General features: G+C 42.1%; 1 protein-coding gene across 1 annotated transcript in view; it reads left to right on the top strand.

Annotated features, from left to right (window-relative positions):
- The window catches only part of LOC132816932 (DNA-binding protein RFX8-like), a 93,734-nt gene that overhangs the window by 4,052 nt on the left and 62,690 nt on the right, over positions 1-26,992 (top strand). The window contains exons 3-4 of the mRNA XM_060826956.1: positions 8,259-8,320; positions 23,024-23,110. Coding sequence (XP_060682939.1) covers positions 8,259-8,320; positions 23,024-23,110 — 149 coding nt within the window. The remainder of the gene's footprint in view (positions 1-8,258; positions 8,321-23,023; positions 23,111-26,992) is intronic.

Below are 26,992 nucleotides of genomic sequence, written 5' to 3'. Positions count from 1 at the left end.
CTTCATATGGATCTTTGCTTCTGACTGACAATGTTATATATGCACAAATGAAGATAGTTGAACTGGCTGTACTCTAACCTTTCTTATTCCTAGACTGTTTGACATTTATTAATTACATTACATTTATTATACTACTTTAATGTCTCGACTGCTCAGCATACATTAATTATTTCTGAGGTATATATTACTCAGACAGAAAAACCTGAACATACAGAACAGGCAACAACAGTGAGAGGAAGAATTAATGGTTTGGGCTTTGGAACTTCTGTCACACTGGAAGAAATTACAGATAAACAGCATTTAAAATTGAATTGAAGAAGGTTACAAAAAAAATTATAAAAAAGTTAGTTGACAAGCACCTAATTAAACTTGAATGTGTATTTTTATTTCCATTTTCTTCTTGATGTTCTTGCATCCATTATTTAGTTAACTTTTTAAAAATATTATAAAGTCATAAAGATGTGCAGCACAGAAACAGACCCTTCATTCCAACTTGTCCATGCCGACCAGATAGCCCAACTCAACCGAGTCCCACCTGCCAGAACCCAACCCATTTCCCTCCAAACCCTTCCTATTCATATACCCATCCAGATGCCTTTTAAATGTTACAATTATACCAGCCTCCACCATTTCCTCTGGCAGCTGATTCCATACATGTACCACCCTCTGCATGAAAAAAGTTACCCCTTAGGTCTCTTTTATATCTTTCCCCTCTCACCCTAAACCTATGCTCTCTAGTTCTGGACTCCCCCACCCCATTCCTCTCCATGCCCCTCATGATTTTATAGACCTCTATACGGTCACCCCTCAGCCTCTGATGCTCCAGGGAAAACCTATTCTGTCATAGGATTTGGGCATTACTGGCTTGGTCATTATTGGCATTTATTGCCTGCCCTTAATCACTAAACTGATTCCAGAGATGAGTGGTTTGTAGTGATTGTAATACTCAGAATATGAGTTCCTTGTTTGAAGCTATTAATCTGGTCCAATCAAGGAGCCCTGGCTGCCAGATATAAACAGGAGTGGCTTTGTACACTTTGTGTCTTTCACTGTGTTTCACAAAAAAAAGAGAAAAAAAAAGAAAAAAAGAAGATAAACAGGAGTGGCAGAGGATCTGTTCACTCTGAGAAAGCTGGATCAGTGTCAAAGACTCTCCATGTGTTAATAAAGGGTGACTTGGTGATGGGACAACCAGAGTTATTTCAGAGTTTGGCTCAAGAGGAGAGATTGAGCAGTTTAGACCTATATTCTCAGGAGTTTACAAGAATAAAATGAGATTTAATTGAGGTATAAAAGATGTTAAAGTAGACTGACAAAAATAGACAGAAAAGGATATTTCATCACATGGGGCAATCTAGAATAAGAAATCTTGGTTTTAGGATAAAAGGGATATAGAATCATATAGTACAGGTGTGTTTTTTGTCTATCGAGTCTGTCCCACCAAAAATATACCACTTCCTATTGAGGACTTCTGTTTTCTGTACAGATTCCAGCATCTGCAGTAATTTGCTCCTACCACTATCTATTACTAGTCCCACTTTCCCACACAGCCTTAAATGTTAGGGCATGTCAAGTGATCATCAAGTACATTTTAAAGATTGTGAGATACCCCACCGCAAATACCCTCTGGGTGTAAGTTTTTCCCTTAATTCTCCTGCTTTTCACTTTAACATTATGCCCCTTTGTTATTGAACCTTTAACTAAAGACATCAGCTCTTTTCTGTCTCATGTATTCTTACCCCTCACTCTATCACTTCCCCTCCTGAACCTTCTCTGCTCCAAAGAAAACAACCTGAGCTTATCCAACCTCTCTTCATCCAGGTGAATCTCATCTGCACCCTCTCTACTGTAATCACAGCCTTCTTATAGTGCGGTGCCTAGAACTGCCCACAATACTCTAGCTGTGGCCTAACCAAATTTCTGCACAGCTCTTATAAGCAGGTAGCAGATTTAAAATAGATGATGAGAAATTACTTTTCTCAAAAAGTTATGAATCCAGAATTTACAATCTCAGAATGTGGTTGATACTGGGACATCCAGTAAATTTAAAGGAGATAGACAGATTTTTAATTAATAATAGGTTGAAGTGTTATGGAGAGCAGACAGGAAAGTGGAGTTGAAGCCATGGTGAGATCAACCACGATAGTTTCAAGTGACAAAGCTAGTTTGAGAGTTGCGTACTTCTGCTCCTAGTTCTTATGTTTTAATGGCCCTTAAAAAGTTGGCCCTTAAAAGTTCTGTGTCTCTTCAAATTAATACTGGGATTGCTGTTTAAATAGTTTCATTTGAGACTTTAACTTAAAAAGGCAACAGAATGTGGGCGGCACGGTGGCACAGTGGTTAGCACTGCTGCCTCACAGCGCCTGTAGACCCGGGTTCAATTCCCGACTCAGGCGACTGACTGTGTGGAGTTTGCACGTTCTCCCCGTGTCTGCGTGGGTTTCCTCCCACAGTCCAAAGATGTGCAGGTCAGGTGAATTGGCCATGCTAAATTGCCCGTAGTGTTAGGTAAGGGGTAAATGTAGGGGTATGGGTGGGTTGCGCTTCGGCGGGTCGGTGTGGACTTGTTGGGCCGAAGGGCCTGTTTCCTCACTGTAAGTCTAATCTAAAAAAAAAGAACATAGTCTGGTGCAGTAAATCAGAACATTTTACTTCACTTATAAATAATAAGTATTAAAGCAGGCCAGTAAATTTACAAATAAACAATGACTCATACTTTCTAGTTCAGTTTAAGGCACAGGTCAATACTCTGTCTGTCACCTTTCTCTAATACCTTGAGGATTTTCCACATCCAATGGATAGCAGGATAACTTCAAAACTTCTGGCAGGCCCTGGCCAATAAAAGCTGTTCCTTATTAACTCTTTCACAGCCACAACCCACAGCATGGTCCATTACATCATTACATTCTGATTGGCCTAAGCTAGGTGAGGTTAATTACTAATTGGTTTTAATTGACTCAAATAAGATGGGACATTGACTACTATCACTTCCCACCATCTGCTAATTGGTTCCTTAAGTGATCAATTATCCATGGGTTCATCCTCTTCAATAAGTTCTGTTATTGTTACTTTATGACATTTTATTTTAAAAAATAGTTTGCAATGTTCTTTGCCTCTTTGTTAAAGAAAAATAGAGGTCTGCACAGTTAAGACTCTCACACTCGAGCACACACACACTTATGTTATGACACAGGGTAAACCCCTCTGCTAATTTATACCTGACACACAGAGAGGCTCACTTCATGCCATAATCTGTTAAATTTCAAGAGGCAAAGAACTATCCCAGAGGTCACTATTTAAAGTAACAACTTGCAATTTGTTCTTTAAGTCCAACAGAGAACATTAAAACAACAACTATTTTACAATTCCTTTCTCTTAAACCTATCTTTTACCTCACACTCTACAATACTGGTCTAATAAAAAAAAGGCCTGATTAAGATTTACAGAAAAATAATCACATTTCCAAACCAGTCAGCTTTGTTGATTCACCTTTGGTAGATTTTCCTCTTTATTTTCATCTTTTCTTCGGTCTTCTGCTGTACAACTTTTCTTATGGACAGGTACCTTTCAGAGAGCTGTTTGGCTAGCAGTCTGTACTTGTTGGTGCTCTTTGCAATTCTTCCCCCAACTGTTCAAAATGTCCAGTGTCATACTCTAAAACATCAAATCATTTAATTGGTTTGATGTCATCCCAAACAGTAAAATTCAAATTCGATTGGCTTTTGGTTTCTGGGGCATAATTTAAACTGATTGCCCGAATTTGAATTTGTTTTTGTTCTAAGACAATGCAACTCCAACTATTTGATTCAACAAAATGTAACATTTTAAAAATTGTTCAGCACACTCTTGTGCTTTCAGACAGTCCTTGCTCATTTCCTCTCTCTCTCTTAAAGGTACAGTACACATCTACACCTTCATAATACTTATGCATGAGAAATCATGTCTCACAAACTTGATTGAGTTTTTTTGAGGATGTGGCCAAGAAGATAGATGAGGGCAGGATGGTAGACATTGTCTACATGGATTTTAATAAAGCCTTTGACGAGGTTCCACATGATAAGCTGGTTAGTAAACTTAGATTACAGAGGATTCAGGGAGAGCTTGCTACCATAATTGGATTTGCTTGATTTAAGGAGACAGAGGGAGGTAGTAGAGAGTTGTTTTTCAGAGTGGAGACCTGTGACCAATGGTGTTCCACAGGGATTGGTGCTGTTGTTTGTCATTTATACAAACTATTTGGATGGGAATTTAGGAAGCATGATTAGTAAATTTGCATTGACACCAAAATTAGTGGTATTAGTGAAGAAGATTATCTAAGATTACAAAGAGATCTTGATCAACTGGGCCTGTGGGCCAAGGAGTAGTAGATGGAGTTTTATATGGATAAATGTGACATGTTGTATTTTGGTAAGATGAAGAGTGCAGTTAATGATGGGGTTCTGGATAGTGTTGTCAAACAGACCTGGTTCAGGTATATAGGTTCTTTGAAGGTTGTGTCACAGGTAGACCAGATGGTAAAGGAGGAGTTTGTTATATTTGTCTTCAATGCTGCACCATTGAGGATTTGGGATGTGATTTTGCAGTTGTACGGGATGTTAATGAGGCCACTTTTGAAGTACCATGTACAGTTCTGATTGCTTTGCTATAGAAAGGATATTATTAAATTGAAGAGGGTGCAGAAAGGATTTACAAAGATGTTACCAAGACTGGATAGATTAGATTACTTACAGTGTGGAAACAGGCCCTTCTGCCCAACAAGTCCACACCGACCCTCCGAAGAGTAACCCACCCAGACCCATTCCCCGATATATACCACTTCATCTGACACTACGGGCAATTTAGCATGGCCAATTCACCTGACCTGCACATCTTTGGACTGTGGGAGAAAAACCACGCAGACACGGGGAGAATGTGCAAACTCCACACAGTCAGTCGCCTGAGGCAGGAATTGAACCCGGGTCTCTGGCGCTGTGAGGCAGCAGTGCTAACCACTGTGCCACCATTGGGACATTTTTCATGAGAGCATAAGAAGTTCAGGGGTTATCTTATCGAGATTTATAAAATCATGAGGGGTGATAAAGTGAATAGCAAAGATAATTTCCCCAGGGCAGGGGAGTTCAAAACTAAAGGCATATTTTTAAGGTGAGAGGAGAAAGATTTAAAAGAGCCTTGAAGGTGTTTGTATATAGAATAAACTGCCAGAGGAAGTGGTAGATGCAGATACAGTTACAATATTTAAAATTGATTTGGGCAGGTGCATGAATAGGAAAGGTTTTAAGGGATATGGCCAAAATGTTTGGGAAGCCTGGTCGGCATGGATGGGTTGGACCGAAGGGTATGTGTCTGTGCTGTATGGCTGTTTGACTCAAAAAATTGAAATACTTGAGCTCAGGTCTTAATTTTGCTTAATTGATGATATTCCAATTAAATCAAAAACTTACTTATCACTTATCGCTGACCATTAGCTTTTCCTTCAAGTCATCTGTTATCTAATGATTTTTTTTTTGCTTTGGTTGTGTTTGAACGCTTGGAAATAGTTTATATTACCCTTTATACTTTAAAGGCAACACTAATACAGAAGTTTGGAAAATACTATTACAGAAAATACAATTCTCAATAAATTATTACGAGGGTATGTTAAAGTCTAAAAGATTATACAATTGCAAATAAATTGTTACAAAGTTAACTCTAATATAAAAATTACACTTAATTCAATAAATTAAAACACACCAGTACTTAGGACACAGCCATGGTTATGAGCTTGTTAAGAGCTAATGAGCTGGGAGTATACTACCTGTGTCTTGTTCAACCTTGGAACTCTTAAACTAAAGAGGGGGCCTTCAATATTACTAATACTCTGAAACATTAGATTATTGCCTTCACTCTGATCACAATCCCATGGTTTAGTTCTTTGCCTAAACAGGATCACATGATGTTTACATTACCAAGATCTGCAACGGTTATACATAAGCAAAATAGTATAATTAAAAATAGAAGTTGCTGGAGAAACTCAGCAGGTCTAGTAGTATCTGTGGAGAGAAGACAGAGGTAATGTTTTAAGTCCAATGATCTTTCTTTAGAAACTGTCTTCTCTTTATTCTCTCCTTAGATGTTGCCAGGCCTGATGAGTTTCTCCAGCAATTATCCCTTTTTGTTGTTTCAAATCTTCAGCCTCTGAAGTTCTTTTACTTATTTCAGAATAATATATTAGATGAAGCAGTGAATATATCTTATGTGATTATAACTAAATTAAATCAATTTTGAACAGTTAGTTTTCTGATATTCTAAAATGTGGTGAAGGCACACTCAGACTGCTACTAGGAAGAAAGTTCCAGGATTTTCACCAGTGATATAGTTCCAAGTCAAGGTATTATGTGGCTTGAAGGGGAATTTTCAAGTTTTGTTCATCCCACGCATCTGCTGCCCTTTCCCTTCTCAATGGTAGAGGTTATGGGTTTGGAGAGTATTTCATCACACTCCTGATTGTTGCCATGTAGATGATGGACACCGCATGATTCCTTGTTTCAAACCACTTTTGGAACCATCATACTCAAACAAGCCCACATCTGACATTATCATGGAGGGGAGGGCATTGATGAAATAGCTAAAGATTGTCTCTAGCCTGAGGAACACCTGCATAGGTGTTCTGGAGTTGAGTGACTGATTTCTAACAATCACAGCCATCCTTCTTTGTGCCAGGTATGACTTCAACCAGCAGAGTTTTCCTCCTGAATCCCACTGATATCAATTTTGCTAGAACTCTTTGATGCCTCAAATATTATACAATTGCCAGCACATTGTTATGAAGTTAACTTTGTCAAACACAATTCTGATGTTAAGTGCAGTCATTGTCTCATTTTCTCTGGCTGTTTTGCCCATGTTTGAACCAAGGCTGTAAAGACGTCATGAGCTGGAGGGGACATTAGCAAAACCCAAAGTGGACATCAGTGACCAGATTATTGTTAAGTTTGATAGAACTGTTGATGATTCTTTCCATCACTTTGCTGATTATTGAGAGTACACTGAGGGAGTAGTAACTGGCAAGTTGAATTTGTCTTTTTTTGTGTATACAGGGCATACTGAGCAATTCCACACATTGTTTGGTTGATCCAATGTTGTTGCTATAATGGAACAGTTCAGTTAGGGCCACAACTAATTCTAGATCACAAGTCTTCAGTACTATTGCCAGAATACCATCAGGGCCCACAGCCTTTGCAGTGTTCAGTACCTTCAACTATTTCTTGATGTCATGTGGATTAAGTTGAATTGGCTGAGGACCAAACAAAAAAATTGTGGATGATGGAAATCAGAAATGAAAACAGAAACTGCTGTAAAAGCTCAGCAAGTCTGGTAGCATCTGTGGAAGAAAGTAGAATTAACGTTTCAGGCTCAGTGACCCTTCAGAACAGAAGCCAGACCAGCTTCTGTAATACTGAGAACCTTAGGAGCAGTCTGCAGTGGATCATAAGTTCAGCATTTCTGGCTTAAGGTGATTGAAAATGCTTCATTCCTGCCTTTTTCACTGATAAGCTGTGCTCCCCCACTGTTTAGGGGCCCCCTCATCATCCAGTTAATTTGTTTATTATCTACTTCCATTCACAACTGATTGAACTAGCATTAGTCCCCCAGTTTGATTCTGGTAGAGTAGGAGATATTGCAGGCCTTGAGTTTATGGACTGCAATTGAACATTATTCTTCTGATGGCCCACAGCAGCGTATGGATGCTATATCTGTTTGAAATGTATTATTTATGTGACAGCATAAAGGGTTAATGAAACCAGAGCCTCGAGGAACAGTGAATTAATATTCTTGAATGGTTGTAATTAACACTGCAAATAGAGATGACATCACTCCTGTTTGTAGACACAAAACTAACACCAAATGATATTATTGCACTTGAGCTGTGAAGCATACTTTTTTCTATTAGTATATCTCTATATATATTAGTAGCTGAACAAAATAACTGAATATAATGATTTGTACCCTTTTGTGCATCTTAAGGCTTATGATTACATCTCAGAGGAAATTAATATAATGAGTTGATTTCTCTTTTTTGATCAAATGGTTTTGATGTGCATGTTGGCAATCATGTTGAACATTAGTGTCCATTAATAATTTTAATGCAAAATCCATCAGAAAAAAATAGTTTAAAGTAAATATGATATAAGCTATTAATTTTCTAATAACTATATTAAACATTAAGACTTTAGGAAGAGCAGTCTTGCTATCGTTGTTAACTTTTCTACTTTACTTTAAAGCTTGTTCGTTCAGTGTTTAGTGATCTGAGAACAAGGCGTCTAGGTACAAGAGGGTGTGCAAGGTAATGGCTTCACTTTTCTGATTACTATCAAAAAATAACATGGTAAATTTTCACCTTCACCTTGTCTTGGTTACAGTTTAATGGGGTCCACAATACATTCTCCAACTTATTTTAGCGCAGATATGGAAAGTGAAAAATTAACCCACTTTTAAATGCTGGGAGCATATCTGTTCAAAGTTTTATTTTGCATTTCATCAGTCAGCTTCTTAAGTGCACAATATATGGTAGGGTAAACTTAATTTGAGAAATGCAATAACTGTTTTCTTTAGCATGTTGCATAATAGACAAAGATAGTACAAAGAAAAATCATTTTGGTACGTTTTGTTTCTTAAACCTGTCATCTGAGAATTAATGTTAAAATTCAAGATCTGAGAGAATAAATTCAATTGCCCCTAAAACCTAGAATCCTGGAGCAGAATCTTGTAAGGATATGAGTGACATCTGCTTTGGCAATTTGATTGGCAGAATCACGTGAGGAGTCCAATGAAGTCTGTGTCAATGTCAGGAACATCTCACTGCATTTCTTTTTTAGATAGGTATTTTTATTGAAAACAGAAAATTTTTAAAGATTTTTTTTACAAAATTACAAAAGTAATACAAACAAGTATAAACATCAAAATAAAATTAAATAAATAAGAAAAACAAAACAAAAAAGGAGAAAGACAAACCCAACTAACAATTAATCTATCCTACAAACAACCAAAACATAAAATAGAATATCATACATTACTAGCAATAAATAACAAAATAACTAAATAACTAGATACATGCTCAAAAGAGATTTACATCAAGTCATAATAAAACCAGTATTTATATAGGATTCCTCCTCCTGGGGGTCCCCGAACCAGCCAGAACCATTACCACAGCTAAGCAAAAGCCCTGGACAGTATGGCCGAGATAGCTGTGTCGATATAGTTCAAAAAGGGCTACCATGTTTTATAGAATAATTCCGTTTCTGGTGCACCATACTTGTGAGGAAGTCAAGGGGGATATATTCCATGACTAACCTGTGCCAGTTCGAAGGTCCTGGAGGGCCTTCAGCTACCCAGTTCACTAAAATATTTTTCCTTGCACAAAAGGAAGGAATGGTAAATAATTTCCTCCCGTACACATCCAGGGAGGGAAAATCTGAACAGCCCAAAAGCTGTTCAGATCCAATCTAATCTCTGTACCCAAGATCTCTGTCAAGGCATTCACTACTCTATCCCAAAACCTGCTGATCTTATGGCATGTCCATAGACAATGCGTGAGAGTGCCAACTTCTATTTTGTATTTAGGACACACTGGGGATGCTCCTGCCTTGAATTTTGTGAGTCGTTCAGATGCCATACGAGCCCTACGGAGTATCTTTAATTGAATAGCCTGAGTTCTGTTACAAATAGAGATCTTTCTGGCATTTTCCCGGATGTCCTCCCGCATTTCTAATGAGACTTCCAACCCGAATTCTTGATTCCAGGTTTTAAATGATCGTTCCATGTCCTTGGATACTTTATTATATAATGAGTGATAAAGAGTACTAACCGAGGGAGGCCCCATTGGCCATAGCACTCTCCTTTCGCTATCCGATTTGTAGGGATTAATTATCATTGTGGTCTTCTTTTGTATATAATCCCGTATTTGGAAATACCGAAAAAGGTCCCTGTTAGGCAGTCCAAACTTCTAGTGCAACTGTTCAAAGGACATCATAAGCTTCCTGTCGAACAGGTCTCCCAAGCTGGAGATACCTCTGGACTTCCAAATTTTAAATATAGCATCTGTCACCCCAGCTGAAATCCCAATGCTTCCACTATAGGAGTATAAGGGGATGTTTTTTGCGGTTACCCTCATCTTGTTGCACTATCCTCCAGGTTTTAATTGTATTTAATACAATAGGGTTTTTACAGTAGTCCATCATAACTCTCATCTTGTCCATAAATAAAAGATTGATGAGGGGACATTTGCTTGGGAGGGTCTTAACATCTAACCATTGGTATGTTTTTGTGGGTCACAAGAGACCCAATCGGCTACATAGGATAATAAAGATCTCAATTGATACTTCCTAAAATCTGGAAAGTCCAGTCCTCCCTTTGTTTGTGGAAGCTGCAACTTTTCTAATTTGATAAGGGGCCGTCTATGATTCCTAATAATGGGGCCGAGCCAACCATAGAGCTTACGCAACACCTGTCTCTGCAACATCAAGGGGAGCATCTCATAGGATGTAGAAGACAAGGTAGAATATTTATCTTAACTAGGGCTACTCTGCCTAGCCAGGATATTGGGAGATCTCCCCAGCGTTGAAGGTCCTGTCTTATTTTCTCTAATAAGTGCACAAAATTAGCTTTATACAGCTGACCAAATACTGGGGTGATAAAAATACCTAAGTACAGAAAACCTTCTAGTGACCACCGAAAGGGAAAGCAAAATCCGTCCGGTAAATTGGATACACTGGCAAGACCTCCCAACGGCATGGCCTCAGATTTCATAAAATTGATTTTATAGTCTGAGAACATACGAAATAAATTGATCACTTGGATTAGTCGGGAAATGGATATCAAAAGATCACTTAAGAAGAGGAGGACATCATCTGCATATAGAATGATTTTATGTTTGCCTGATCCAACCCTCGGAGCCATTATGTTAGGATCAGCTCGTATAGCTTCAGCCAGTGGTTCAATCACTAGCGTGAATAATAATGGTGAAAGAGGACATCTCTGATGACAGCCCCTGCCAACACTAAAGCTTTCTGAACCTAAACCATTGGTGATCATTGCTGCTTTGGGATTGTTATAAAATACTGAAACCCATTTAACAAATACCTCTCTGACACCGAACCTTTCCAGTGTATAAAAAAGATATGGCCATTCTACCCAATCAAATGCCTTCTCTGCATCCAAGGAGACAGCTAAACCTGGTATTGTTCCCTGTAGGCAGGCTTGTATCATATTTAAGACCCTTCTAATATTAGTTGACCTACGGCCCTTTATAAACCCCGTCTGGTCCTCTTTTATGACCCTCTCCAATCTTAATGCTAACATTTTAGAAAGAATTTCGAAATCCACATTTAGTAAGGATATGGTCTATATGATGAGCAATCTTCTGGGGCCTTTCCCTTTTTAAGAATATGAGAGATATTTGCTTCTCACAACGAAGGCGGGAGGCAGCTGTTGAGACGGAAACCGAATGGTCTCGTCTCTACGTGTTCGTTGGAAGGAGAGATCAAACCGGCTAGAGTTTGGAGCAAAAACACCGTTTATTACAGAATCAAAACTGGTACACTATACAACGAATTCAAAAGCATGCAAATTCGTTGGAGAAGGCATTCTGTCTTTCCCTTCGGATCTGGTGCAGTTATACTTCGCGCTTCCTCAAGTTCCCGGTCAGGTTCCCCTTGTTCGGCTCTTTCATTGGTCGGTTCACCTGTCTGTGAAGGGATTAGTGTCTCTATTGGCTGCCCCGAGATACCTGTCCCACTCCTGCTGTGCCGAACAATGGGTAGACATCCTGGGTTCGGCAGTTTCCGATCTTGTAAATTAAAAGTTTATTGTTGGAAGGGTTTCCTCATTGCCATGCGTCTGGCTGTCTGGGCGTTCACAATAGTTCTCCATAGTTGAATATACAGATATTATCATTTAATATAGGACCCGAATGAGTTTGACGTCAGCGGAGGCATTAGCAATTACTTTATCAATCAAGTGTAGTATCGGTGCGATTTACACTATCCGATAGTTACCGGTTTCCTTTATTAACAATGAGAGTGTAACAGGATGATCTGAAACTGACGGACATGTTCTAATCCCCCAGGAATGTGGCCCCAGGCAGGCAGTCCTGCAGTGGCTGGGTTTACTTTACATGGCTGTGTTTTAGCTGGTATCTGACAGTGTCTGCTTTAATAATGGTGCTCCCCTCCCTAGCCCCAATGTAGGTACCCCGATAGCAGATTCTCCCCAACATTCCCTCCCTTGGCCTCGAAAGAGGCCACACCCCCTTATCCCGTAAGGAACGCAACCCCACGAGGCGACCGGTGTCCGGTGTTGTATCGACCAGACTCACCGGTTCTAAGGAGACAGTCATATGGGGATGAAGGGTGCCCTGAAAAACGCGCCGCTACACAGTTAAGCAATAGATAGTCACAGCTGCATGCTAAGCTAAACTAATAGTTGAAGTAATTGAGGCAGTGTCTGCAGAAATAACGAAAAGCACAGGATTAGATAAGCATTGCAACAAGTCATTCAGAGCTGGCGAAATGTATGCGAGTGCGTTAGAATGAGTAAGTCATTTAGTAAACGCAAGTCTGTAGTCCAAAGAGCCGGCAAATGTAAATAGGCGTTGTAAGTTTGGAAAGGGAGTAGGAACAGCCTGGTACCAGCAGTTAGGTACCCGCTAGAGATGTGAAACCGAGTGTGAAACTGTACTGTGCCTGGGTGGCCCCGTAGATTAGTATGCTCCAGAGAGCAGCAGTGCTGTTCAACCGTCCGACACGGATGCAAGCAGGCAGAAATCTCATCAAATGGAGACAAACGGAGGCCACGCGTTCCGATGTCAATGCGCGACTGTGCCTGTCTTAGGTTGTCCCTCGCCCGAGGGATCTTACCCGTCATTGGCTAACCAGTCGTGCTGCATTGAGTAATAGATGGCGACATCCATTTCACCACCCCAAGGACAGGCATGGGCAGCTCAGTAGCATGGTCAGTGGCCTCCGAGGGTGGCTGAGGGCAGTCAGGAATACTGGACAGTCCGCAAAGGCCGCCTGTGAGAACAGCAGTGTCTCAATTGCCAAGGCACACAGTACATTTCACCCACCCGCTGTTATGGAAGGATCAATTCACATATCCCCAATTTAAACGGGCAAAATAAATAAGTGGGGGCTCTTTGGACAATCAGGCTGCATTTATCGTACATGAAGGTGAAAAGTTAGTCATGAGTACAACAGGATCAGACGAATTCGAAAGAAAGTCATTGAGGGAGCTGACACGCACCGGTGAGATAGGATTTACTACGCCCGAACTGCGAGCTTATGCAAAGGCGGTACTTATAGCAATGAAGAAAAGAATTGGGAGGTCCCCACTCGCCAGCCCTTATCGCAACCAGCCGTAAGCAAGAACCCCGGTATCATGGCTCACGAGCGGACGTCGCATTACAGCATGTATTGGATGTGTCCCTGTCCGTTTGTAGGAGGTCACACACAGGCTGTCGTGTTGTTGGAGTTGGTGGCAGCGGCGTCTCCCGGTGGAGCTCAACGGATGGGGGTCCGGTTGAAAAGTAATGATACCTCACCACCTTTAAATCAGTGAGATGGGGCTGTGGGAATGCAGTAAAAAGGAGTCCCCGCATCACCAGGGTGATATATGGCGGGGTCAGTCAGGAACCATGTGACTACTGTGGGAAATAAAGTGTTGTGTTGTAAGGGGCCTTTGGGGTGGCATGTCTGGGAGACCGGAATGGACGGGAGGCAGTCCCCAAAGTCTCCAGTCAGTACTCCTGAACATAAGGTCTGTGCTCATGTAGACTGTCAAATGCAACCAGGAAGAGTGTACTCAACCATTTGTGTAAGAGGAAAGGGGGCAGATATAAAGACCATGGTGAAAATAATGACGGTAGTGTGAAAGCCTTAACTATTCTTATGAGTCGCGGACCTGTATGTGGCAGTATTCCACAAAAAGGAGTCACATCAAAATAGAGAGAACTCTGTGTGAGGTAGAAGGAGTGGTTTCATGTAAGGGAAAGGGTACAACTTTACACAAAGGTAGTCAGAGGGATTCGTGATCTCAAATCAGAGAAAAAAGGCTCCCCAGCACGGGCTGCCACAAAAAGGCAGTCGAGGCAGGGGTAGCCAGATTATACTGTAGGTGTTTTAATGTTCGTCGAATTACGAAGAGGCAGAGGAAAAATGTAAAAAACGTAATCATGACACTGGTCCAGTGTCGGTGAGGTAATTGCGGGGAGCAGTCACGCAAACGGTGTCAAGTCGCAATATTCTGACAAAGTTAAAATCAAGTGTGCGCATAGTGTGGAAGACAATTAGTAGGATATTCCGTGTCCATTTGAGCGGCAGCACTACACGGGGTAGATGAAAGTCGGGAGACTGATATAAATGCAAGATAGTACGAGTGGCAGTTCTGACTCGGTAGGAATGTATACTAGCAGCTGCAGGAGCGCAGGCGCCTGTATGTTTTAAAACGCAATGTTTGAAGTGTAAAAACATTTGTCCAGGAATTGTGTCGAAAAAATAGAGTAAGTCCCTCGAGAGGGAAGTGGGTTTGGTAATAGTGAGAAGGGAACTACAATAGACTGCATAGGGGAAGGCCTACGGTACGCCTTGATACTGCGCGGTAAGGGGCGCAAGCAATCTCGATTTGCACCCCGGGGAACTGCCCGTGCTCAGGGCGCACAACCAATGGGGTTGTCGTAGGACAATCGTTTGATGAGTCACCCATGGAGACCGTTTAGGATAAGGGTCATTAATGTGGAAATGATGAGGATCCCCATCAACCCTGTGGCAACAGGACAATAGAGCAGGTAAATTTCCACCGTGTGGTTAGGGAAGACACAGCGCAGGAGATCCCCCTAACCTCTCAGGGCGTGCAGCGTAAGCCTCAAGGCGGCCGGGACCCCGTCTAGCAGGCAGGGCGGGGATTTTCGCCCCCAGACACTTGGGTATGATATTGGAGCGAACCGCGACTGTGAGGCAGACAGTATTGGTAACATCGGGAAAGGCGCCTATACAATGGAGAAAGACCAATGTAGATAAAAAGGGGTTGAGCCACCAGCTAAAGGGCACAAACTTATCCTGGCGGCTATTTGCCCGCTCGAAGCGGAGTCTATGATAAACCAGGTGGACATCCCAAGAGAAGGCCCAATGAAGAGTTTAGACAGCAGAATAAAGTACCAGAAGAGCAAAGATATCAGTGAAACAGAGCCATGTCGGTGTAGAAGGGCAGCAACCCAAACTTTACGTAGAAACCGTGCCAAGGTGGGGTTGCATGATCCCCTCTCTTTCTGCACCTCCCCGTCAGGTCCCGTCTCATCGAGTGACTTTAGGGATATATTAGGTTGCGCTGACCTGGACAATGAGAGAAGTGGTGCGTGCGGTGGCCTATGTGTTTCCAGCCAGCTCAGTATAAGATATGATGATGATGATTATGGTGAGGGGGACAATGTAAAACTCTGGGCAATTAGGAGATTTGCGGTGGGACGAAATTGGACTGTTTGCCTGAGGGGACTTGTCCCCCCAAACGAGATACAAAACGAGAGGTGCAAGTATAATCCTTGTGTATGCAAGAATCTGTGTGTGTGTAGGGCCGTGTGGCATAGACAAAAGAGAATGCGCAGGTGCTGCGGGCATATCGGACTTCATCCCTGTGTAAAGGAGAGGGAGAGGGAGAGTATCATAAAAGGATGGTCAGACAGGTCAGGACAGAAATTGTCTGTGTAGCACTTTCCTCCTTTTGACACTTGAGGATTTGATCAGTTTGAGGGAAGTAACAGCCTTTAAAAGATACTCCGGGAAAAGAATCATAAAGGAACCTGGTGACCCTGCTGTTCTCAGCGCGAACCAGCGCCTTGCATAAGATACGAACGGATGAGTTGGAGAGGACTACTCGCAGTTGAAGAGACTGAAGGATTTGGGCAGGGCATGAGGGTTGGGAAGTCCTGGTAGCAAACCTCAGGGAGCATGAGACTTTGGAAAGAAGATGGGGCGCAGAGCACGGCAGTGGAAGCATAGTGAGTGAAATGCCCTAATGGAGAGATGAGGCCAGAAGATGAGTGACTGTGTCCTGGTAGAAAACCTCAGGGAGCTGAAAACCTTAAAAGAGATGGAGCGTAAGGATCCGCGGATCTTCTATTCAGCAAGACCCAGTTGAATTCATGCAAGCTGAATGAAAGACAGAACTAAGACGACCTCAGATCCGGCGGTGAACATAAAGTGTGTGGGTTTGGGAGAAAACAATGAAGGTGCATGACTATGGCGTGGGGAATGGGGAGCGGGGTTGTAGGATAGGGCAGTACAATTGGCAAGAGGAGTCTGTACGAGATTTCAATGGGAAGGTTTGGTACTGACTGGCAGTTACAGGTTGCATGTTCAAAGCATTGGAGAGTGTAGCCTCAGACAGGTAGACTGGCTGGCATTTTCACCCCGCATGGTTGCCAATACCCGCTTTAGGGACTGGAAATGGCCGTGTCTGTGGCAGTAGTAGCTCAACCCTCCCTAGCCGCAAAGTTGAGGAGGGGGACAAGTAGTAGGAGAAAATTGCTTTAAAATGAGCGTCCATAATGCTTTAGCGAATGAAAAAATCTGTGGACTTGGGAGAAAAGATAAAAATGGGTTCGTGAGAGGGGGCAGAAAAATGTGGAGGGCATAGACGGAAGAAGGAGTAGGTGGGCCCCCCCTCGTTCTTGGCACTTTGTGAACACGAGGGGAAAAGGGATGGCCTAAACACCCATGCCGGTGGACAAAAAGATGAGTGAGCGGCCGCGAGGAAGAGAGATGGGCCAAGCACCCTGCTGTGTGCTGAGTAGCACGTCCTAGTTGGAGGCCTGAGGCCTGTGACCAGCGGGGGAAAAAAGAGAGACAAAATAAGTGGGCTGGGGGATATTCGGGCAGTGGGACGGCCAACCACTGGACATACAAAACGTTGTAAATGAAAACGCACAATATGGCGATACGGCAGTGCGCGTGTTGTTGGTCGGGACGGTAGAGTTAGAAAGGTACAACCTGTCAGAGAAGATGTGGTTAGAGGCATGATTCATATCGACATCCCAGTAACTGAAGAGGACCTGTGCATCGAGCAATCCCCTGGAGTAGGGCAATGACGCTTGAGAGACCCATCGGTGTAGTGGCGGCGCGGTAGTTGAGGTAATGGGGTGGCGGAACGTCCGCAGGCGAGCAGCCCCTTCTAGACTGTGCGAACCTGCCAAGAGTGAGCATTCGCGCCAAAAGCGAACGGGCACCGCCCCAACTGAGCGTTCGCGCCAAAAGTCAGCTGGCCCCGCCCAACCTGGGCCTTCGCGCCAAAAGCAAGAAAGCCCGTCAAGAACTAAGGTGACCCGCCCAGAGAAGGGTGACCCGCTAAAACTAGGGTGAGCACGGGACACCCCGGGATTTACCGTCTTAGGATTCCACAACCGTCGTGTTATTAAAATAAAAAGCTCAACCATCCCTTCCTGCACCCCCTCCCTACATTCAGGTATTCCTTTCCAAGTATAAGAGTAATTAAAAGTGATAGTGGGGGGACAAGCGGCATTTAATCCTAAAAATGAAGACGAGACTATGGAGAAAAATCCCAGACCGTTAAGTTATCAATCCCAAACCGCTAAGTGTAGAGAACAACACTCACGTACTCCGACACCAGTAAAACTGCTTTCGGCTGCTGGGCGGCTTCCCACGGTCCCTGTCCGTCACTCAGGCTGTCGGTGCCGGTCCACTGTACACCGAGTCGTGGGTTGAAACAGTTGTTGCGACACCTCCGTTCGCCACGGCTGTTAAAAATCACTGCACTCACTCACTCACGCCCTCTCTCACTGGGCCGGCCCCACACTGGTTTTCATCCACATACATGCCAATCCATGCATACTGTCGGTGTGTCCGTACTCTCGTCTCAGCCTGTCGCAGTCCCTTGTCCCCAGTTTTAGTGACATGTTTGGCAGGGGCGTCCGAAATGACTGGGGCTGTGGTGGAGGTACAGTGGCCCCCTTGCCACTGTGGGTTGAATGTGATTAACAGTTTCGTTTTCCACCCCGGGGATTCATCGGCGGTCAGTGGTGCCCAATCAGTAGGGGGTTTTCCTAGGGCTATTGTTTGCCGCACTGAATATTGCGGCGAGAGTAGGAGACCGTTTAAAATTTTGTTCATTAGCGCCGTATTTGTGAGGGTCTCTTTTAGTTTGGTCAATATCAGGTCTTTTTTGGGCGGGCGCTTGGTTAAACACTTGATCCAGTGCTGTCTTGTGCACTGTTACACTGTCCAGTAATAAATGGGCATGCCAAGTTACGTCTGTGCCAACCGTGAGGTGCCACCAGGGCACTCCGGGGCGTAATGGTCGAAATTGGGTCATTTTCGGTGGTCCAAAGTTCAAGTCCCCCATGACGGATCTCCCCTGGTGGGTACCGCTTTAAAAACAGAGCGTTTTTCAAAAGCCTGACCTTCGCGTGGCAGATCTCTGCTCTTAACAACCGGTCTAAGGCAAACGCCTGTGCAGGTAAACCCTAACCAGGAGATGAGATCCGTCCTCTGTCCCCTTAGGATGCTAGCAGCAAGTGTGTCTATCGATAGTTGTCAGAGTTAAAGTGCTTATTAAAAAGAGAAAGGATCCAATCAGTGAAGTGCGGTCAGCGCTGTATTAATTAATTTCAAAAAGCGTCCAGGCTCCGTAAGCCACGCTGTACCTTAACTCAGACCCAGAGTTTTTTCCCACTAGTGCGTCGGGCCCGACAAAATCCCCCATTCAGAAGAAAATTACTGCAGCACTGGACGTCTCGCGTGTCAGAGCCTTCGTTACCTCTGAAGACAGTCCATCAGGGCACCTTGTTACCTTCGAAAATTGTCCGTCAGAGCACCTCGTCACCTCTGAAAATTGGGCAGTACTGGACGTCTCGCGTGTCAGAGCCTTCGTTACCTCTGAAGACAGTCCATCAGGGCACCTTGTTACCTTCGAAAATTGGCCGTCAGAGCACTTTGTCACCTCTGAAAATTGCCCGTCAGAGCACTTTGTCACCTCTGAAAATTGGGCTGCCGGAACCACTTGTGACCTCCGGGAAGAACACACTTTAACTCAACTCAAAAACTGCGTCCAGGATCCGAAATCCACGCATTAACTTAACTCAAAAACCGCGTCCAGGATCCGAAATCCACGCGTAAAACTCAAACTCAAAAAGCTGCGTCCAGGATCCGAAATCCACGCATTAACTTAACTCAAAAACCGCGTCCAGGATCCGAAATCCACGCGTAAAACTCAAACTCAAAAAGCTGCGTCCAGGATCCGAAATCCACGCATTAACTTAACTCAAAAAGCTGCGTCCAGGATCCGAAATCCACGCGTAAAACTCAAAAAGCGCGCATTAACTTAAGGCTAGCCATGGATCAATTAGTCACTTCAGTACCGCGATAACAGGCAGGTATTAGTGAAGAAGTGAGAAAATAGCTTACCAGTATGGACTCTGCAACGTTGCTGCCAAAATGATTTAAAAGTACTGTTTGTGTTGGTGAGGATCAGGGAGCAGACAAAGACTGACTAACTGAAAAAATTTACCTACTGGAAGTCTTTGCTTTAACAGGCGCTTCCTCACCTTTTAAAATTTCGGCCGAAAGTTTGTCTGCCCTCCGGTCCGCCAACGTGGCCAACTTGCGGTCGTCTCTTACCCTTCATCACGTCAGGCTCACCATCTGTTGAGACGGAAACCGAATGGTCTCGTCTCTACGTGTTCGTTGGAAGGAGAGATCAAACCGGCTAGAGTTTGGAGCAAAAACACCGTTTATTACAGAATCAAAACTGGTACACTATACAACGAATTCAAAAGCATGCAAATTCGTTGGAGAAGGCATTCTGTCTTTCCCTTCGGATCTGGTGCAGTTATACTTCGCGCTTCCTCAAGTTCCCGGTCAGGTTCCCCTTGTTCGGCTCTTTCATTGGTCGGTTCACCTGTCTGTGAAGGGATTAGTGTCTCTATTGGCTGCCCCGAGATACCTGTCCCACTCCTGCTGTGCCGAACAATGGGTAGACATCCTGGGTTCGGCAGTTTCCGATCTTGTAAATTAAAAGTTTATTGTTGGAAGGGTTTCCTCATTGCCATGCGTCTGGCTGTCTGGGCGTTCACAATAGTTCTCCATAGTTGAATATACAGATATTATCATTTAATATAGGACCCGAATGAGTTTGACGTCAGCGGAGGCATTAGCAATTACTTTATCAATCAAGTGTAGTATCGGTGCGATTTACACTATCCGATAGTTACCGGTTTCCTTTATTAACAATGAGAGTGTAACAGGATGATCTGAAACTGACGGACATGTTCTAATCCCCCAGGAATGTGGCCCCAGGCAGGCAGTCCTGCAGTGGCTGGGTTTACTTTACATGGCTGTGTTTTAGCTGGTATCTGACAGTGTCTGCTTTAATAATGGTGCTCCCCTCCCTAGCCCCAATGTAGGTACCCCGATAGCAGATTCTCCCCAACACAGCCCTGACTATGTCTATAATTATACATATTTATGAGTGGCCCGGCTAGTTCCCCTATAAAATCTTTATAGAACTCAACCTGGAACCCATCTGATCCAGGCGCTTTGCCACTCTGACGCTGCCTAACCGCATCAAGTACTTCCTGGGTTGTCAGGAGGGCATTCAAGATCGACACCTGCTCCAAGTTTAAGCCCGGAAGGGCCAAATTTTTAAAGAAGGATTCCACTTCTCAGTTCTATCCTTACAGTCCTCCGATTTATACAGGTTTCTAAAGGCTGTATTTATCTTTTTATGATCACAAATCAGGGTACCAACACTTTCTCTAATGGATGTAATGGCTTGAGGAGCCTTTTTCTTTCTAGCAAGGTATGCTCGGTATCTGCCGAGAGGGAAGATACCATGAGTGGAGTGCCATAAAATGTGGTGCATAGACAATGAGATTATAGTGTTTTGGAGAAAATTTGCTACAGCTTGTGGAGAGAAGTATTCCATTAAACTTGCCAAAATTGACCCAACCAATTTTCAGTAATATTCAGCCTATACGAATCTGAACCAGTGTAGAGTCATGTGAGAATGACTGAGGATTCCTCAGCTTCCTCTCACTTGAACTCCTCTGTCACCACTGAGGGACTTGTGACAGCTAAAATACATGAGTTTGAATAGGCATGGGCAAGATGTTCAAAATAATCTAACTGTAGATATTTCCATTTCAGTTTGTTAGCAGTGTATATTAGTGATATGAATCATAGAATTCCAGCAGTGTGGAAACAGGCTATTTGGCCCAACAAGTCCACACTGACCCTCCAAAGAGTAACCCATCCAGCCCCATTCCCCTACATTTCCCCTGACTAATGCACCTATTCTGGACACTATGGCTGGACAGAACAGTGATAAATTAAATTTAATGCAGGAGATACAGCAGATAAGTAAACAATGATGATTGCTCAATATTTGACTACCAACTAGCTTGATTGCATTTTAAAAAAGCTTTTTCATAGAATAGAGCAGAATCCCTACAGTGTGGAAACAGGGCCTTAGGTCCAACAGGTCTACGCTAACCTTCCAAAGCATATCCCACCCAAACCCATTCTCCTTTACTCTACATTCACCACTGACTAATGTGCCTAACCTACACAAACATGAACACTATGGGCAATTTAGCATGGCCAATTAATTAACCTGCACATCTTTGGACAGTGGGAGGAAACTGGAGCACCCGAAGGAAACTCACGCAGACACGGGGAGAATGTGCAAACTCCCCACAGACAGTTGCCTGGGATTGGAATCGAACTCGCATCCCTAGTGCTGTGAGGCAGCAGTGCTAACCACTGAGCCGCCATTGAGCCAAGAGGCAATACAGTTCTGAGACTGGGTATCTGGGAGATCCCCCGCTTCCTCTATCACTCCAACACCAATGGCTACATTTTCCACCACTGATCTCCCAATTTTCTTCCTCCACAGTAGTCATGGTGGCACTAATTGGTGGGCCATTCCTGTTCTCTGTCTCTCCCTGGAGTCTGTGTTATTTTCTGCGAGGAGAGAAAGTGAAGAAGTACAAAGTATGAGAAATGGATTGTGTGAAGAAGTTGGAATTAGAACTTTTTCATGGAGGGCTGGGGGGACAATGGAAAGATGAGAGTCTCAGTGTTGGCTGCTCAGATGTGAATGTAAGGAGGTGACACGTAAGAGAGGAATGAGAGGAATTCCTAGGTGTGTTGGTTTGAGAGATGCTGCCAGGGAGAAGCTGGGGAGCTGAAAGTGTGGCACATGAAAGTGAAATGCCACATACCTCTCCTGCTCTCAGGAGATCATTGAATCTCTTGCACACTGCAATCAGCTGCAAAGGATCATATTCTTGCTGCTTATTGGATATTTCCAGTCATACGTGCTTGGTTTGAGTGGCTGGTATCTCTTCTTCACTTCCTGCCTCTCATTGCCTGCATTCTGACGTCCAAGGGCTGAGTCAGAGAAACAGGAAATAGACTCCCATACCTTGCTTCCATTATTGGGAAGCCCCAACTTTCAACCTGCAATTAAGCAATTCTGATTCTGCCAATAATCCTGTTCATTAGAAATCCTCAAGTCTGGGTTGTCATCATGCTATTGCTCTGTGATTGATTAGTAAACTTGGAAATGGAAGGCTATGCTGTGAATGAGTTCAACAGCAACAGAAAAAAGACTCAGTCAGGTTCTCAGCCTGCAGCTTGCTCCCCTCACCTGACTGCAAATGAGTTGATATCATCAATATTCTACCTCGAGCCATTGTAGAGAGAATACGTCAGGTAGACAGAGGTCTACAATTAAATTTAGCCTTTCAGTTGTAAAGTGACAAATCAGTAGGGATACCCTTGTTCCACCTTTCCCTCATTCTTATACACTTGATATAAGGTCCAACCTTATTGAGAAGCTTTATTACCAATTAACACAATCAATGTTTGACATTTATCCTCATGTAACCTATATAAAAACAATTTAATTGCAAAGGCTGTGCAGTACATTATACCACTATCTAAGAAAAATAGTGTTGTTTTTACAGAACATATTGTTTTTATAGATATCATTATGAAGGAATACGTGTGAGACCACATTCTCATCTATATGGTCGATATTCATCTCTGATGACCAATAAACAATTTGAAAGGTAAAATAACATTTGTTTTTAATGTTGGTAATTAGTTAATGAATTTAAACATGAAGAAAATGATTTGGATATTTGGTGAGGACTTCAAATAGCCTCTATTTCCTTTTAATTATCTCCATGGGTTTCGGAGTGCAGCTCAGCCTCCAGTGTGTTTGTTTTCAGCAAAGCTGCCAGTTTCTCTTCCCTTGTTTTAATAAAGACTTACAATTCTGTACACCTCAACTTTTCTTCCTGTTAGCAAAGTTAAAATGTGAAGCTTATAATCTTCTGGAATCCAGGGCCCCATTCTACAAAAGTGACACAAAATATTTTCATATTGTCATATAATTTCCTAAGAAAAGTGAGCAAATAAGAATATAAACATCACAAATAAACTCTGGAATGTGCCTCTCCAATCTCATAAACTAAGTCTCCACAGATAAGGTTAACTGAGTGCCATGGCTCTGTGTCACAAGGAGAACCATACTGCAAAATAAATAATGAATATTTCCCTGATATCATCCAAAATTTGTTTTATGATTGGACTTTTGATTAATCTGTCAATAGAACCTAAAGATTTGTTTTACAGATATTCCTGTAACACAATGCTCCTGGAAGCCAGGATTCTATACTAGCCTCTTTTTCCAGAGCAGGCTAAATGTGAATCCCATAATCTCTTGCCTTATGTCTTCTTTCAGTATTCAATTTGGAGATGGGGTCAGTATGATAAAAATAAATTGGAAATTCAGCCACAAAAAACTCCAATGGCAAAAAAAAAGCTCTGATCACCTTACCAAATTTTAGTTGGTTTCTTGCATTTATGGCCTGAAAAGGCAAAATTAGCAAACATCAAGGGTAAGATACACTGTCGTCTAGTTTGAGCCTTCAGTGGTAAATTTGTGCCTGAAAATCTGGTTCAACTATCATGAAGGGCTTTTGCACAAAACATCAATTTTCCTGTTCCTTGGATGCTGCCTGACGTGCTGTGCATTTCCAGCACCACTCTAATCTTGATTCTAATCTCCAGCATCTACAGTACCTACTCCTGCCTGGATAAGAAAGAAGGTCTATAGAGGGGGTATGAGCAGTTAAAGACTAAATTGAAAAGCAAAATCACCAGGTAATAATCACAGGATTGCTATCTGAATTTTGTGCAAATTGGTGTAGACTGAATAAGGTAAATGTGTGGCTCAGTGATTAGTGTGGGAGAAATTGCTTCTGATTCATTAGGCACTGGCACAGTGCCAGTGAAATAGAGAGCTGTTCCAGTGGGACAGACTTCATTTGGAATAGGGTGGGATCAGTGTCCTAGCAAGATATTCAACTAGGGTTGTCTATTGAGCCTTAAGCTAATTTACTAGGGGGGGGGGGTGTTAGTGGAGGGGAGGAGAAGGGGGTGGTTGGGGATGTTCAATTGAGGGGAACCTTAAAAAAAATCAAAAACAAATGAGAGCAATAGTGCAGAGTAATGAAGACAATAATTCAAGTGAGTAAGCAAGAGGTGGTAAATATAATCAAAAGAGTGCAGCAGAATTCAGAACCAAAGTGAATAATAATGATTAAAAGGTTAGAGTTCAAATCCTTTTTCTGAATGCATGCAGCATTTGTGATAAAATAGGTGAATTGACAACACAAATAGAAAAAGTTAATTTAGTAGAAGAGAACCGGCAGATAATTTAAATCAATACTTTGCAAAAATCGTCATAATAAAGGACACTATAAACATCCCAAAGACATCAGATATGTAAGGTATGAATCAGAGGAAAGGTCTTGTGGTAGTCTCAATCACAGTGGACAAAATATTTGACAAACAAATAGGACTAAAAGCAGACAGCTCACCAGGACGTGATGGCCTGCATTCAATGTTTTTAAAGGGAAAAGGTTGCAGAGATTGAGGGGGCATTGGATGTTACATTCAGAACTCAATGGATTTTAAGAGGGTTCCAGTGGATTGGTAAACCATTAATGTGATACAACTGTTCGAGAAGAGAGGGAGACAGAAAACAGGATTTCATAGGGCAATAAGTCTATCAGCAGTTGTTGGGAGTCAATTTGTAGAGTCCATTTTTAAGGAAGAAATAGCAGGACATTGTGAAGTCTAACACGATCAAACAGGGTCAACAGGATATTTTTGATAGATTTGCTAGAGTTCTTTGAGTCTATAACAGGCAGAGTTAGTAAAGGGAGGCTGGGAGGTATAATGTGTTTGGATTTTCAGAAGGCATTCAAAAAGATGCCACATAAAAGATTACTGCACAAGATAGATGTTCTTAATATTAGGAATAATGTATTGATATGAACTGAGGATTGATCAACATACAGAGATGGAGAGGTTGGAATATTCCAGTGGAGTGCCACAATGATCAGTCTTAGGGCCTCAATTCCTTACTGTATTTGTTAATGATTTGGAGAAGGGAGCAGAGTATAATGCATTCAAATTTGCTGATGAAACAAAACCAGTTGTGAGGACATGTTGTGATGAGACCTACATAATCTACAAGAGGATATAAATAGGTTGATTGGAGTTTAATGTCAGAAAACGTGAGGTCATGCACTTTGGTAGGAAGAATGAAAAAACAGATTATTCCAGAAAAATGCAGCGCAGTGGAATTTAGTTTTTCTTGTGCATGAAACACAAAAGGTTAGCATGTAAGTACAGAAAATAATTAAGAAGGCAAATGCAATTTTGGCTTTGATTGCTAGGGGATTGGAGTTTAAAAGTAGGAATGTCTTGTTTGTGCTGATTCTTGGGATAGAAGTTGATTTATCAGTGATTGTCTAACAGATGAAGCCTTTACTCATGAGAGTTTAGAGGAATGAATGGTAATTTTATTTAAATATACAATATTCTGTGGGGGCTTGACAGGGTAGATGATGAGATGTTTCCACCAGTGGAAGTGTCTTGAACTAGGAGACATAGTTGCAGACTATGGTGACATTCATTTTAAACTCTATGTGAAAGAATTTCTTCTCTCAAAGTGTCATGAATGTCTGGTATTATCTACCCCAGAGAGTTGTGGAGCCAAGGTCACAGAAAGTATTTGAAGAGATGATAGATAGATAGATGGTGAGAAGTTGAGAGCTACGAGGAGCTGGCATGAGAGGTGACTTCAGACCTGGAGCAGATCAGTCATGATCTTATGCAGAGGTAGACATGAGGAGGTGAATGGCATATTTCTTGTATTCTTAAAAGCACATGATCTGTGAGGTGATTGACAGCACTGTAATTTTGAAGACACACACACACACAAAATAGGTTCCATGTGATCCCTTTGTAGTTTGTAGATTATATGTCAGATGAATTTAGTTCTTGTATGCTCCAGCAGGTTTCATTAGAATTTACTTTTAAAAATGTTGTCAGCTATGAAAAAAATCAATCCACAAAAAATGAAGGAAGGTAAACTGCAAATGTGATAGAATCCTCCATTTTTAATCTGTCATGCTGCCAAATATTTGTATGGATTTAAGGTGAATCTGTATTTGCTGACATTGGAACTCAACAAATTCCTGTCACCACTGGAAGAATAATTGTGCACCTTGTTCTTTGAAATAACAATAGCCAAAGAATGTTTTGTATGACACTATAATTATTTGAGAATTGGCAAAGTCTAATTGTATTTGCATAAGCTGATTACATAATCACTGAAAAAAGTTGAGATTAAAACAAAAATACATTTAAAAAAAGACTTTACATTTTAAACAAATGTAAGATTTCTGTTATTGCTTTAAATACATTCATCTTTTTCTTGTTTATTAAATTCAATCTTGTCAATGACTTTACTGGAGGATGGAGGTACAATAATTATCTATTTAACTGCATTGCGAAGGGAAATGATGGAGGAGAAGAAAAGTGTTGGACAATAATGGAGAGGCTCAAATTGTGGATGCACAATGGAATTATTT

Source organism: Hemiscyllium ocellatum, chromosome 6 (genome assembly GCF_020745735.1).
Source record: "Hemiscyllium ocellatum isolate sHemOce1 chromosome 6, sHemOce1.pat.X.cur, whole genome shotgun sequence".
Taxonomy (NCBI): domain Eukaryota; kingdom Metazoa; phylum Chordata; class Chondrichthyes; order Orectolobiformes; family Hemiscylliidae; genus Hemiscyllium; species Hemiscyllium ocellatum.
The sequence above is the reverse complement of the archived record's forward strand: the minus strand, read 5'-3'. Positions and strand labels throughout refer to the sequence as shown.